General features: G+C 45.4%; 1 protein-coding gene across 5 annotated transcripts in view; it reads left to right on the top strand.

Annotated features, from left to right (window-relative positions):
- Nucleotides 1-13,124, top strand: part of KIF13B (kinesin family member 13B) — a 173,148-nt gene that overhangs the window by 62,954 nt on the left and 97,070 nt on the right. For all 5 annotated transcript variants that reach the window (XM_077331968.1, XM_077331976.1, XM_077331959.1 and 2 more), the window contains exons 8-10: nt 3,255-3,389; nt 7,652-7,764; nt 9,727-9,838. In XM_077331968.1, the coding sequence (XP_077188083.1) occupies nt 3,255-3,389; nt 7,652-7,764; nt 9,727-9,838 (360 nt within the window). The remainder of the gene's footprint in view (nt 1-3,254; nt 3,390-7,651; nt 7,765-9,726; nt 9,839-13,124) is intronic.

Below are 13,124 nucleotides of genomic sequence, written 5' to 3'. Positions count from 1 at the left end.
ATTAAAAACAATAAGCAAAAGAACCCCCCCAAAAAAACACCAGTTCCTTTAGGGCAGGGGTAGTCATACTGCGGCCCTCCAGATGTCCATGGACTACAATTCCCAGGAGCCCCTGCCAGCATTTGCTGGCAGGGGCTCCTGGGATTTGTAGTCCAATGACATCTGGAGGGCCGCAGTTTGACTACCCCTGCTTTAGGGCTAAGTAATATGACTCTGTAGAAGGAGTCGTGGAATGTTTTCAGACTTCTTCCTAGAAAAAGAAAGCCTTGCAAAACTGGCTTGTCAAGTAAACATGCCAAGCCTTTTGCAAAAATGTTAATGATAAGATTGCTTGCATAAGAGCAGGGAGGGAGAAGGGTCACTGGCCTGCTGCATTTCCCTCATCATGGTAGGAAATCAGGTGCATGCATCGGTAGGCGGGTAATGGCAGCTCGCTGAAATATATCTCTTCTCCCTGTAAGAAAACGATGAGTAAGCGTTTGCTTTCTAAACAATAGATTAAGACTGCCTCGCTTTCAAGGCCTGTTGCAAGGGAAAAGGAAATTATGTGTGTGAAGGACTTGGAACAGTTGACTCTTGGTGTATCTGCTGCTGCCTTTGATAATCACAGCAGTAATAAATTGAGTAGAGGACTCCAGGTGAATTTCCCTGTTTCTCCCTTTAAGGGATTTTAGAGAACAGGGCTAGGAAAGATATTTTCCTGTGGCCTATGGAGGACCTGTGATCTGATTCAAGGCAACTTGTTTGATGAATGTTCAGAAAGATGTTTCGGTAAAGGGGCAGGGCCTGTGGACTGGACAGCTGTGTACAGCTTCTTGCTGTAAGTAGGCTCCCACTATGTAATTTCTGCAGTGTTTTTAAATGTGCATGGTTTGTTTCAACTCTGTGCCAGATTTCTGCTTGTTTTGGGAATTAGAAACGGAGAGCTGGAAGGCACCTCAAGGGTCATCTAGTCCAACCCCCTGCACACTTCAGGAAATTCACAACTATCTTTCCACGAACACGCACACTCCCCCGGTGACCTCTGCTCTATTCTCAGAGGTTCTTGGGCCAATTTGGCCTGGAGGAAAATTCCTTTCTGAACCTACACTCTGTTCTCATGCATATAAGAATGGGCCTTCCTTATGGCACTGGATCATCTCTTCCTGCCCTCTCTGTCGTGAACTGCCTAAATTCTGCCTAAATTTCCCAGCTCCTTTTCACATTGTCCCAGTGGTATCTTTACAACCTGAAACTTTGACATCCAGCTGAGTTGTGGCTAAAGTGTTTTTCTTTGCTGTGAATAAAGGTTTTGTTTAGCCGGCCAACTTGACGGAAATAGGAGGAGGGATGCACCGCTTTCTCTGCCTGCCCAAGCACACTCAAGGGCAAGCTGAGGGATGAAGTCTAGGCAAGCTGCTTCTTACACGGAGCAGTAGCAGTTTTCTGTGCGGCCTAAAAGGGGCATTGTCCAGCAGTGGATGTGCAGCCTTTTGTTGACGATTATTCTTCCTAGCACTCTCACTCCAGGCATATGGTCTTCTTGTAACCCTTGGCTGTCCTGATGGATAGCCCAATCCTACCTGATTTTGTCAGATCTCAAAAGCTAAGCAGGGTCAGCCCTGGTTAGAATATGGATGGGAGACCACCAAAGAAGTTTCTTTGCAAAGGCAGGCAGGGGCAAACCACCTCTGCTCATCTCTTGCTTTCAAAACCTTTGGGGCTTGCCATAAGTCAACTTAATCATTTATTCCACTATAAACAATTCCTCAAAATTCCAAAATATCAAAATGAACTCCTACTACTAAAGAGCATTTACACTTGGTGATGCTAATATTTGTAGACCTCTGTATAGTGGATACCATAGAACCATTTGGAGATTGAACCACATACATATTACCATAGGATTAAGGTCATACCCTTCTGATATATGATAGGAATTCACTTAAAGAGGACCTATTATTAAAGATTAAAGAGTATCTTACATCACTGACGAAGATTCTGAAAATGAAAAAATACCTAGGAGTTCGTTTTGATGTTTTGGAAGTTTGAGGAATTGTTTATACTGGAATAAACTGTTATTTGCCATTGCCAGCTTGAAAATCATTTCATTTGCTTGTATTACGGCTGACGGGTGTTCACCTGTTGGATAAGTCAACTTAATGGCACTTTCCACCTGATCCTTGCACAGCAAACTTATGAGGGAGACTCATATCATTTCTCAAATGGCAGGTAAGGCAGAAGAGAGAGAGATTGCTAAAATGATGCACAGGATTCATAGTAGAGGTCATATTCAAATCAGGGACTCTGACTTGTCGCTCATTTCCTGAGCCATTATCCTCTGTCTGCAATCCTGAAGACACTTTCCTAAAGCTAGTTCTGGGACACACGGGATTTAGTGCTGATTCAATCGATTACTTAATCACTTCCCAAGATTTAACCTGTATCATTTCCCCCCTTCTTCCTCCCTCCCGACCATGCATGTGCTCTCTCTATGTAATATCAGTGAACTGCCTCATATGGGAAGGAGATACCTGGAGGCACAGTTTAGATGCTGCTTCTTGAGCAGATAAAAATTTCCTCACCTCCCCTAGTTTTTAAAGAACTTATTCTGTGCCTCTTCAGAGTTCTGCTCAAGGCAACATACAATTAAAAACCACAACATTAAAACATAAGCCATTGGACATTAAACAGCAGAAATGCAGTTCATAAAACAGAAGCACTTTAATGTATCTGAACACTTCTCTAAGCATAAAGGGGTATTGGTGTCTTTTGGGGGGGGGCTGGGATCAGTATTTTAAAAGCCTGTGATGTTCTTCTTTATCATCTTCCTCTTCCCCACCTTGGTCACCCTTTCTTGAGTTTATTGCACCAGGATGCTTTTAAAGGCTGTGGATCCCTCTGAACAATGTTCTGCTGAGAGCTTTTAGGATGAGGCAGAATGCAAATCTATCTAAATATATTTGATTTCTTCCCTTAAAAACAGAGTTGGGAAGAGAAGAAAGGCAGAACCATGTATGTGATTCATTTCAATTAGGGCTGAAGCTTATAGCTGACCACGCAAGAAAGCACAGTTGTAGAGATCTCCATTACTGTGGAAGATCTCAAAAATGCGCATATAGTAGAAAATAAGGTATTTGTCTTTGTGTGATGTATGAAACATCATCAAGCGTTAGGCTGTTCATTCTCAAATTTAATCTCAGTCCGACTGATGGGTGATAACTGGTGATAATTTTCAGGCTGTTTAAAACTCTTTCTTCCTGATTTTACTTTAGGACATAGAGTCCTTGATGTCTGAAGGCAACAAATCTCGGACAGTCGCCGCAACCAACATGAATGAAGAGAGTAGCCGGTCCCACGCGGTTTTCAAGATCATCCTCACACACACCTTGTACGATGTGAAGTCAGGGGTGAGTGAGTTCAGGAATTCTGCCTCTGGGTAATAGGACTGGCACCTCCGGGGCTTTTGCTTCCTCCAAGATGTGTTTTACACTATGGATTTGTTCCTTTTTATTGTGAACATCAGAACAGATCCAGATTCTCCTAAAAGATCCAGGGGTAGTTGGCCAGGACCCTGGAGCAAAGATTCAGAGAGTCTTACCAACAAGCCAAGCTAACCTAGGGTGAGCATTCTCACCCCAGGATAATTTGTTTTTGTCATCCTGACCAAGCAAGCAGTAAGGAGTCCTCGATGTGTGTAAGGGTGTGTGTTAGAAATGGCCACAGAAGCGTTTTTCTGTCCTCCCCAGTTTTGGTCTGGCTGAGTGTGGGGGGATTTTTGGTTCCGGGGTGGAAGGGGAAGGCTGTGGCATTTCTCAAGACTCAAACGCATCATGCACTGTAAAACCCTATGCACAGATCATCTGGCCTAGGGATTGCTTCCCAAAAACAATCCACTTGCATGCCAGGGCTAAAGACAAAGGACCTTTGCACTCAGATGATTGGCTGCCAGGAAGCAGCAGCTGTCAAAATGATCAGATGTTACTTCCTTGAGAGCATTGGGATTCTCAGCATGGAGGATTTTATCTGAACCAGGCGGAACTGGTCCTTCTTCAAACAGTAGAAGCCTGTTCATGAGACTGCCATATGCTGAATCATAGTACTGGGGTATGTAGCTCTGTGCTGTCTCTCCTGATCAGCGGCAGTTCTCTAAGATCTTTCCCAGCCATGCTTCCTGAGAGCTTTTTAATTGGAGATTCCCGACAGCTTCTGCAAGCAAAGCATGTTCTGAGCAGTAAATCCAGTTGCTGTCTTTAGTCCCTTGCTGCAAAATTAAACAAATCCAGCAGTACCTTGAACATCCATAGGGGGCATAATAGATTTGAGTCCAATAGCACAAGACTCAGATTTTCAGAGTACAAGCTCATATTCCCACAGTCTTGTTGGTTTCTAAGATGCTACTGCAGTGGTCCCCAAAACCTGTCTGCCGACCGGTCCCGGTCCGTGGATCAGTCGGTACTGGGCCGCGGCTCCTCCTCGTCCTCCTCTCCAGCTGCTGCCTCGGGGACTGCCCTGCCACTCTGCTGCTGGCTCACCTTTGGTGCTCTCCGGTGGCCACCATGGCTGGAGCTCCCCCTCGGCATGGCACTGTGCAGCTGCTGCGGGCGGCGGGAAGTCAGGGGCGCCAGCGGGAAAGCAAGTGGAGCAGGGGCTCAGGTGGCAGCAGTGATGTCCCTCGGCAAAAGACTACCCCCCGCCCCGGGCCTCAGTAAAATTGTCAAGCGTTGACCGGTCCCCAGTGGATAAAAAGGTTGGGGACCACTATGCTACTGGACTGGAATCCAGCTGCTCTACTGCAGACCAACTCAGATACCCTTGGAAACTCTCTTCTTAATCATACTCAGACTTATTAGCAACAGAATATTGTCCAGGGGGAGACATTACAAAGAGAGTACAGCTAGAAACGATAGCCAATCAGGGAGAATTCAGTCTATTCAGAGCTGGCAAAGATCACTCCCAGCTGCAGATAGATGGGCAGAGTAGGTCACACATAGAAGCAGATCAAATGAAGGAAGGTGCTATGGGAGGGATTATAAGCAGAACTAATTAACAGCCATAACAGCCTCCACCAGGCATTTGTGTAAAGCCGACCGACTCAAAACATCTGCTGCCCCCCCCCCCGACGCCCTTCCATGACTGAACAATTTGACCTACCCAGGGATTTGTCAGTATTATTGTTTGGTTAAAATACTGTTCTAGTTGTCATGTTATGGTTGTTATTTATCACATTGTTATAATGTTCTAGGTATCTATTCTATGATGTTTTATGTAAACCGCCCAGAGCTGTATGGAATGGACGGCATAAAAATATAAATAAAGGAAGGAAGGAAGGAAGGAAGGAAGGAAGGAAGGAAGGAAGGATAGATGGATAGACGGATAGACGGATAGACGGATAGACGGATAGACGGATAGATAGATAGGCAGGTCAATGCTGAGCAACTAGTGTCTGTAGTGAATGAGAAAATCCAAGTCCCTGTTCAAGGCCGGTGGGGAGATAGTATCAAATCTCGTGATAAACCCTAATTAAGCACTTTCACATTGGATTCTCTGTAGTTCTTTTGGTGAGAGACTGTTAACCAGGGGTAGTCAAACTGCGGCCCTCCAGATGTCCATGGACTACAATTCCCAGAAGCCCCTGTCAGCATTTGCTGGCAGGGGCTTCTGGGAATTGTGGTCCATGGACATCTGGAGGGCCGCAGTTTGACTACCCCTGCTGTTAACCTTTAGATCCTATTTTTATTCATTTACTATATCTATAGTCCACATTTCTCATTGACTCAGCATAAGGCAGTGCAGTGCGTTTAATAGGATGGTGCAGGGGAGCCATCACCTGGCTCTTGCAGGGATTTTAATCCCCCAATACGTATCTTCATTGTACTTGAAAATGTACCATTGGGCTCTGTGATCCCACAGCGATCATTCTCTTTGGACTAATGGAAAAAACCTGTTTGGACATTTAGAAGTCAAAAACACCTTTAGAGTATGAAGTACAGCAGATATATACGTTACTACTTCCGTGTCTTTTATTTTGGTGTAAAGGTGACTCTGGTTGGTAAAGCTCTGAGAAATGTGGCTGTGTGAACTTCTGTTGAATACCTGAAAATTTAGTATTCCGACACATCAGCTTCCCATACACATTTCCTATATGTAGTACTCAATGCTTTAATCTTTAACTGAAATGAAGCCGTTTTGGATTTGTCCTTTCATCAAACATTCATCAATGTTTATGATACTTTACAGACTACAAGAAGACTGGAACCAGAACTCAGGGCACCCAATGAAATTATTGTGCAGTGGGTTCAGGACAGGCAAAAGAGTACTTTATAATATATGTAATTAACTGCGAGAACTTGCTGGCATGGGATGTAGTGGTGACTACTAACTTGTTGATGTTGTTAGTTGCAAAGTCGTGTCCGAGCCATCGTGACCCCTTGGACAATGATCCTCCAGGCCTTCCTGTCCTCTACCATTCCCCAGAGTCTATTTAACTTAGCTAGCTTCAAATGGCTACAGGATAGGAGTGGATATTAGTAGCAGTTCAAGGGGCTTCCATGTACCTCCGCATCCCAGTGACTAGGGAGAGGCAGTAGCAGAAAGTTACACAGTCAGCTTCATGGCAGAGGGAAGATCTGGGCACAGGCTTGGTAGTCTCTAACCATTAAATCTCATTGGTTCTGTAAGTTGGCAAGAATCTTTTCTTTTGGCTTAAGTGACTGAGTTGTCTCTTTCCTCCATTTATTTTTCTGAGAACATCTGATATGCTTCCAAGGTAGAAAGAGTATAAACTGCTGGTCCGCAATACGGTGTACTCCGTTGTGTTTCTGGTTACCCGTTTGCTGCTTGACTTCTGCAGATAAAATCCAAACACCTTGAATCAGTGGTCCCCAACCTTTTTTTGGCTGGGGACTGGCAGGGCGACGGCCACACCCGCGCATGCGCTGCGCGGCCCTTATTCCCTCTCCCCCCCTCCCGCAGTAAGAAGCTTCCCGGGCCGCAAGCTTGCAGCCTGGGAAGTTTTTTACTGCGGGGGGGGCAGGGAGAGGGAACCGTGGCCCGGCGCCCTGGCCTTCGCGGCCCAGCACCCGGCCGCGGACCGCAGGTTGGGGACCACTGCCTTGAATGATACAATCTGGCAAAACATGGTATTTATGGGATGATCTCAAGTGCTTATGTAAAATCATTAGTGTTTATCAATTGAAACACTAAAGGAGCAGAAGGGTGCTTTAGGATGCTTTGGGCTGATCCTGTGTTGAGCAGGGGGTTGGACTAGATGGCCTATATGGCCCCTTCCAACTCTATGATTCTGTGATTCTATGAAGGGTCACTCTACTGGTTCATCATCCCAGCAGGTGTTTCATGGCTGTAGTATAAAGCAGGGGTAGTCAACCTGTGGTCCTCCAGATGTCCATGGACTACAATTCCCATGAGCCCCTGCCAGCAAACGCTGGCAGGGGCTCATGGGAATTGTAGTCCATGGACATCTGGAGGACCACAGGTTGACTACCCATGGTATAAAGGAAGCCTTGCTCCTTTGGCAGCCATTTTGTGGTGAGGCCCACTCCTCTTAATTCGAGAAGTGCCTCCAGGCTCCATTGGGGACCCTTGAGGTTAACAGCGTTAAATATGAGTGGCTAGAACCTGCCTATGACAGCATCTCTCTTTCCTTTCGCAGACATCTGGCGAAAAAGTGGGCAAGTTGAGCCTGGTTGACTTAGCAGGCAGTGAAAGAGCGACAAAGACGGGAGCTGCAGGAGACAGGCTGAAGGAAGGAAGCAACATCAACAAGTAAAGTTTTCTTCATAATGAATGGAATGCTTTCTAGTGATCCCTAGTGAAAAAGTTTTGTAAATTTCTTAAACTCAGTAGATCCGATTCCCTTTCAAGTTGCCACCATTGGATCAATGGAAGGCAGCTTCGAATGCTGTCACGTGGGTATGAGTTTTAACATAAAATGGGACATGCAAGTGAGAAGAGTTGTTGAAGAAGAAGAGTTGGTTCTTATATGCTGCTTTTCTCTGCCAGAAGGAGTCTCAAAGCAGCTTCCAATTGCCTTCCCTTTCCTCTTCCCACAACAGACACACTATGAGGTAGAAGAAAAAGAAGAGTTGGTTCTTATAGGCCTCTTTTCTCTGTCTGAAGGAGTCTCAAAGCGGCTTACAGTCACCTTCTCTTTCCTCTCCACAACAGACACCCTGTGAGGTGGGTGAGGGCTGAGAGAGCCCTGATATCACTGCTCGGTTAGAACAGCTTCATCAGTGCTGTGGGGAGCCCAAGGCCACCCAGCATGTGGGGGAGGAGTGGGGAATCAGACAAGGCTCACCAGATTAGGAGTCCATGCTCTTAATCACTACACCAAGATGGCTTCCTGTCCTAAAATGGCATCCAGAATGAACAGTACAGAGACTACATGCTCCTTACCCTGGTACAGTCTGTTTCAGAAACTATGAGTGCTCTTTCATAACTCATACTCTTGGATAGAAGGGAATTCAGTATGATAGGCCATAGCGCATGTCTGTTCTGAGTCCATATGAATGAAAAATGAGATCTAGATCCTAGACCTAGTTTTCCTTTTGTTGGACTCTGACACAAGCTTGAAAAGTGCTTGAAGTGAAGTTTCAATGAAAACTGAAAAGTAAAGGTAAAGGTAAAGGTATCCCCTGTGCAAGCACCAGGTCATGTCTGACCCTTGGAGTGACGCCCTCTAGCGTTTTCATGGCAGACTCAATACGGGGTGGTTTGCCAGTGCCTTCCCCAGTCATTACCATTTACCCCCCAGCAAGCAAGCTGGGTACTCATTTTACCGACCTCGGAAGGATGGAAGGCTGAGTCAACCTTGAGCCGGCTGCTGGGATCGAACTGCCAACCTCATGGGCAGACAGCTTCAGAGAGCATGTCGGCTGCCTTACCACTCTGCGCCACAAGAGGCTCTTGCACTGAAAAGTAGAATAGCTCAAAACAGCGAAAAAGGGAGGTAAAAAGAGTGATGGAAAAAGGGAGCTTAACTAAACTGTTTTGATTAAAATTAGACTCACATGTCTCTCATTGGTTATGTGAAATTTGATGATTTGACTAACCAAAACATGGCTGTTGCCGACATGTTTTGTTAAGCGCAGAGAAAACAAAGAGGTAGGGCTGAGATTCCTGATCTCAATTGAGGATATTATGGCTTGGTACTTGGATGAGCCAGCATGATGTGGAGGTTGACAACAGCAGACTCTAACCTGGAGAGCCAGGTTCCTTCCCCACTTCTCCTCCACATCAATCCTGCTGTGTGACCTTGGCCCAGTCACAGCTCTCTCAGAGCTCTCACAGGCCCACCAATCTCACAAGATGCCTGTTGCAGGAAGAGAAAGGGAAGGAGGTTGTAACCCTCGTTGAGACTCCTTATGGTAGAGAAAAGAAAACCGACTCTTCTTCCTTACAGACGATAAGACTTCCCCTCATTTTCAGCAATCCAGTAATAAGAAATGGACATGCTCCAAACAATTTAAACTGACATATTTCTTTGTTTTCAAAGCAAATGTTCTCAATTTCTATATATGTTTTGTACAGTCACCAGCGGTATATTTGTGACTTAACAGAAAGGTGATACTTCTAGATGCAAAATGCCAGTTGGGCAGATTTTACCCCAAATGCAACTAAAATGCTGCCAGTTGTCAGGGCACAGATGCCACTCTGAACGTTCTTCCACTGATAATAGTCATCGTACAGTTTTAAAACATGTGTTTTGTTTTTCTCCTTCTGCAGGTCACTCACAACTCTTGGGCTGGTTATTTCTGCTCTTGCAGATCAGGCTTCTGGCAAAAATAAGAACAAATTTGTTCCCTATCGTGACTCGGTGCTCACTTGGCTTCTCAAAGTAAGTCAAGAGCTGCTTGACATCTCATATAACAATAACAACTTAATTTGCCATCTGCCTTTTTCACTGAGATTCAAAGTCAGGTTGCAAAATATAAAAATCACAATTCACTCAGTCAGCACAGAACTTCAGTAAGCAATGCAGAAAGCCACTGATGGGCCTGGGGTGGGTAGTGGGGAGAGCCCCTGGGTATTTGGCTATGCTTCCCCACCATATTCTACACAATCGTGCCACTTCTGGGGTTTCTTGAAGCCTGGAGAATGTTTCAGGGTTTTCTCAGTGGTTAAAAGAGTTGAGAAAGACTGGTCTGTAGCCAAGCCCTATGCATCTGTTCCACTTCCTCAGACAGAGATCCTCACTTGAAGGATCTTCAACAATCATTTTTACAACTACAATGTCCTCATCATATGCTAAGAAAGATGATTGGAAAGGGCACACTGATAACCAAGGGCAGCTTGCTGCAAGACAAGCCCAAAGAAAATGACAAAAGAACACCACTAGTATCCCATACGGCTCACAACTCAACCCAGTTCACCGTATTGTTAGCAACCTACAAACCATACTGGGTAGTGACCCTCCCCTCACACGTATACTAGGGGGGTGACCTTTTTTGCTTACAGACAGCCCTAAAACAACATCTCACCAACACCCTAAAATAACTTTTCACACACAATGGCATACTACTTAACAATAAGATATGCTGCTGGCAGGGGCTCATGGGAATTGTAGTCCATGGACATCTGGAGGGCCGCAGTTGGACTACCCCTGCACCTGACAGTTTTATGACCCCTCCCCCACCGCTGTCTGGCGATGAGTTCTTGACCTTGCCTTATCTAAGTTTGCCCATTACCCTGGCTAACTTCAGAGATTTTGGCTAAGACGATTAGCCGTTTGGTTGCACTCAGCAGGGGAGGGTAAAGCAAAGCATGTACCAATTGCAGGTCAAGGGGAAGGGTTAGAGGAGGTAATGAAAGCATTTGGTTGCGAAATGCAGCTTTGCCCCAGAAAAAAATCTGACGTGAAGTTTAGAACTGCAGCCCTGTCCGTGGGCAGGATTGAAACAGAACGTGACAAGAGTTCAGTGGAAGCTCAGATTGGCTGATTATTCAATTATAGCCCTTTATAGATCAAGATGTGGCTTTAATGTTTTTTCCTGGGTGGTTTCCTCCTCAAGTCAGGCAAGCAGAAAGGTGGTTTTGTTTTGTTTTTAATCTGTCACCAATCATGCCACAGCATTTCCCCTTCCCCTGTGGTGGCCACACATCATAACATCAAAGTTCGCAGCATGAAATAAAGCACCCTGAACAGGGTGAAATGGTGTCAGAATTGAAATGGGGTGCAGTTTGGAGGAAAAAAACCCATGTTGTTTGATGCAAACAGTTACGTTGCATGGGATCTTGCATACTCTAGCCCACTAATAGTTCCAGATTTATGTTATTTATTATTGCCTGTGTATAACACACCAGCTACCCTGGAACCAAGTCTCCCGGGGTTTCTGCTGTTGTATATGCAAAGACACTTTTACGCAGTGGGCCACCTCCAAGCATGATGCCCCACCTGTGGTAAGAGAGGATCTCTGTTTTTCTACAGCCCACCCAGCTTAGCTCTAATGTAATCGTATTTATTTAAAACATTTTAAATCCTGCCATGAATCTGAACACGGCTTTCTTCTGTACATACTGAGCTCTTCTCCAACTCAACCTGATCATTTTTGCACTCTCTGGTTCTGCCCTTTCCTTAATAATCCCTGACATAGAGTTTGCCTCAATCGCTGCAAGAGCACTCAAAGCTGACATTTTTGGCGAACTTTTAATGTATCTGGAAAGCAGCAATCGTAGATCTGGCTATTCTGGGGGAGATAATTTGATAAAGTACCCACCCCCTCAGAGAAGTTTGTGCTGTGTGTCCTAACAGGTCTGCCATCTCAAAAAGAATGGTATCCATCTTCTTTTAGAAGTTAGCAGCTCCAGAGAAAACGTGTATTTGGAGAAATTGCCCACCACATTTCATAAGTATTTAGTTCTATTTGGAGCCGGGCTGTGCCTTGTGGCAGTCAGTCAGTGACCTCTTTTGGTCCAGTTGGCAACGAAGATAATGAGGCTCCACTTGGCTGACCATTCATGGCCTTTCAAGAGCAAACACTGCAGAACAACCTTAGGATGCAATTTTTAATGAGACGTGAGCACCCTTGAAGATGGAGCATGCCGGCTGGCAGAGTTGTTTCTTTGACGCTAAGTATTTTACAAGACTCAGCCTGAGCGATGCCTAGAAATGGATCTGTTAGCAGAAGGTGCTGATGGTCACAGATTTTTCCCCACATTCTCATTTCCTCCAGAAGCCCAACAACATGGAAAATTGATTACTAAAGTTGCAGGATCGGGATGGTCTGACGGGCAGACAGGTTGGAAGGCTGCAGTAGTGAGGGGAAAGGGGATGGAATTGCCCCTTTTGTCTCTTCCTTCCGTACAGAAAGGGCTGCTATTGGGCAGGCGGGGAGGCAGCAAAGAACTGTGATCAGGATGGGGGCATGTAGGAGTCTGTGACCAGATGGCAATACCCAAGTGTGGCCAAATTGAATGAAGCCAGTCAAGGTCCTGAACTCTGGGAAGTTTCCGCAAGTTTAGGACATGCAACATTTTCTACAGCAGGCTATGGGTACTTGAGGAATGCGTAACTCAGGCTCATACTACATTATGCCAATAAAGGCTTCTGTATCTGTATCTGTCAGGCTCATACTATACACAATTCTGTTTTTTAATTGCATCATTTAAAAATCAACAACCAAGCTCTTTCAGAGCTGAAGAGCATCATGTGAAGAAAAGTGACCCCCCTCCCCCACCCATGCCCTTTCCAGATTAAAATACATCTCCCCAAACTGTCCAGGAAACACATGAAGCTGCCTCCTATCAAATTATGCCCTTGGCCCATCAAAATCCATATTATCTACTCAGACTGCCAGTGACTCTCCAGGATCTCAGGCCTTTCCCATCATCTACTGCCTGGTCCTCTTTATTTGGAGATGCCAGGGATTGAACCAGAGAGTTTCTGCATGCCAAGCAGAGCCTCTTCTGCTGAACCACTACCCCTTCATTTTCATTCCTCAGTGGCAAAATGTAGGGGTGATATGGAGAGCCTTGTATCGCTCTCCCCGTAGATGAAAAGGCTATTTGGGATGATTTTGAGCTGAAAAGTGTGTTTGGGATGTGTGTGTGTGTGGAAGAACCTCTCATCCTTGGCCGCACTCCTCCAGTGTGACATAGTGGTTAAGAGCATCAGCCTCTAATCT

This window comes from Paroedura picta, chromosome 1 (assembly GCF_049243985.1).
Source record: "Paroedura picta isolate Pp20150507F chromosome 1, Ppicta_v3.0, whole genome shotgun sequence".
Taxonomy (NCBI): Eukaryota; Metazoa; Chordata; class Lepidosauria; order Squamata; family Gekkonidae; genus Paroedura; species Paroedura picta.
Note: the sequence above shows the minus strand (reverse complement) of the source record. Positions and strands in the feature narration are given on the sequence as shown.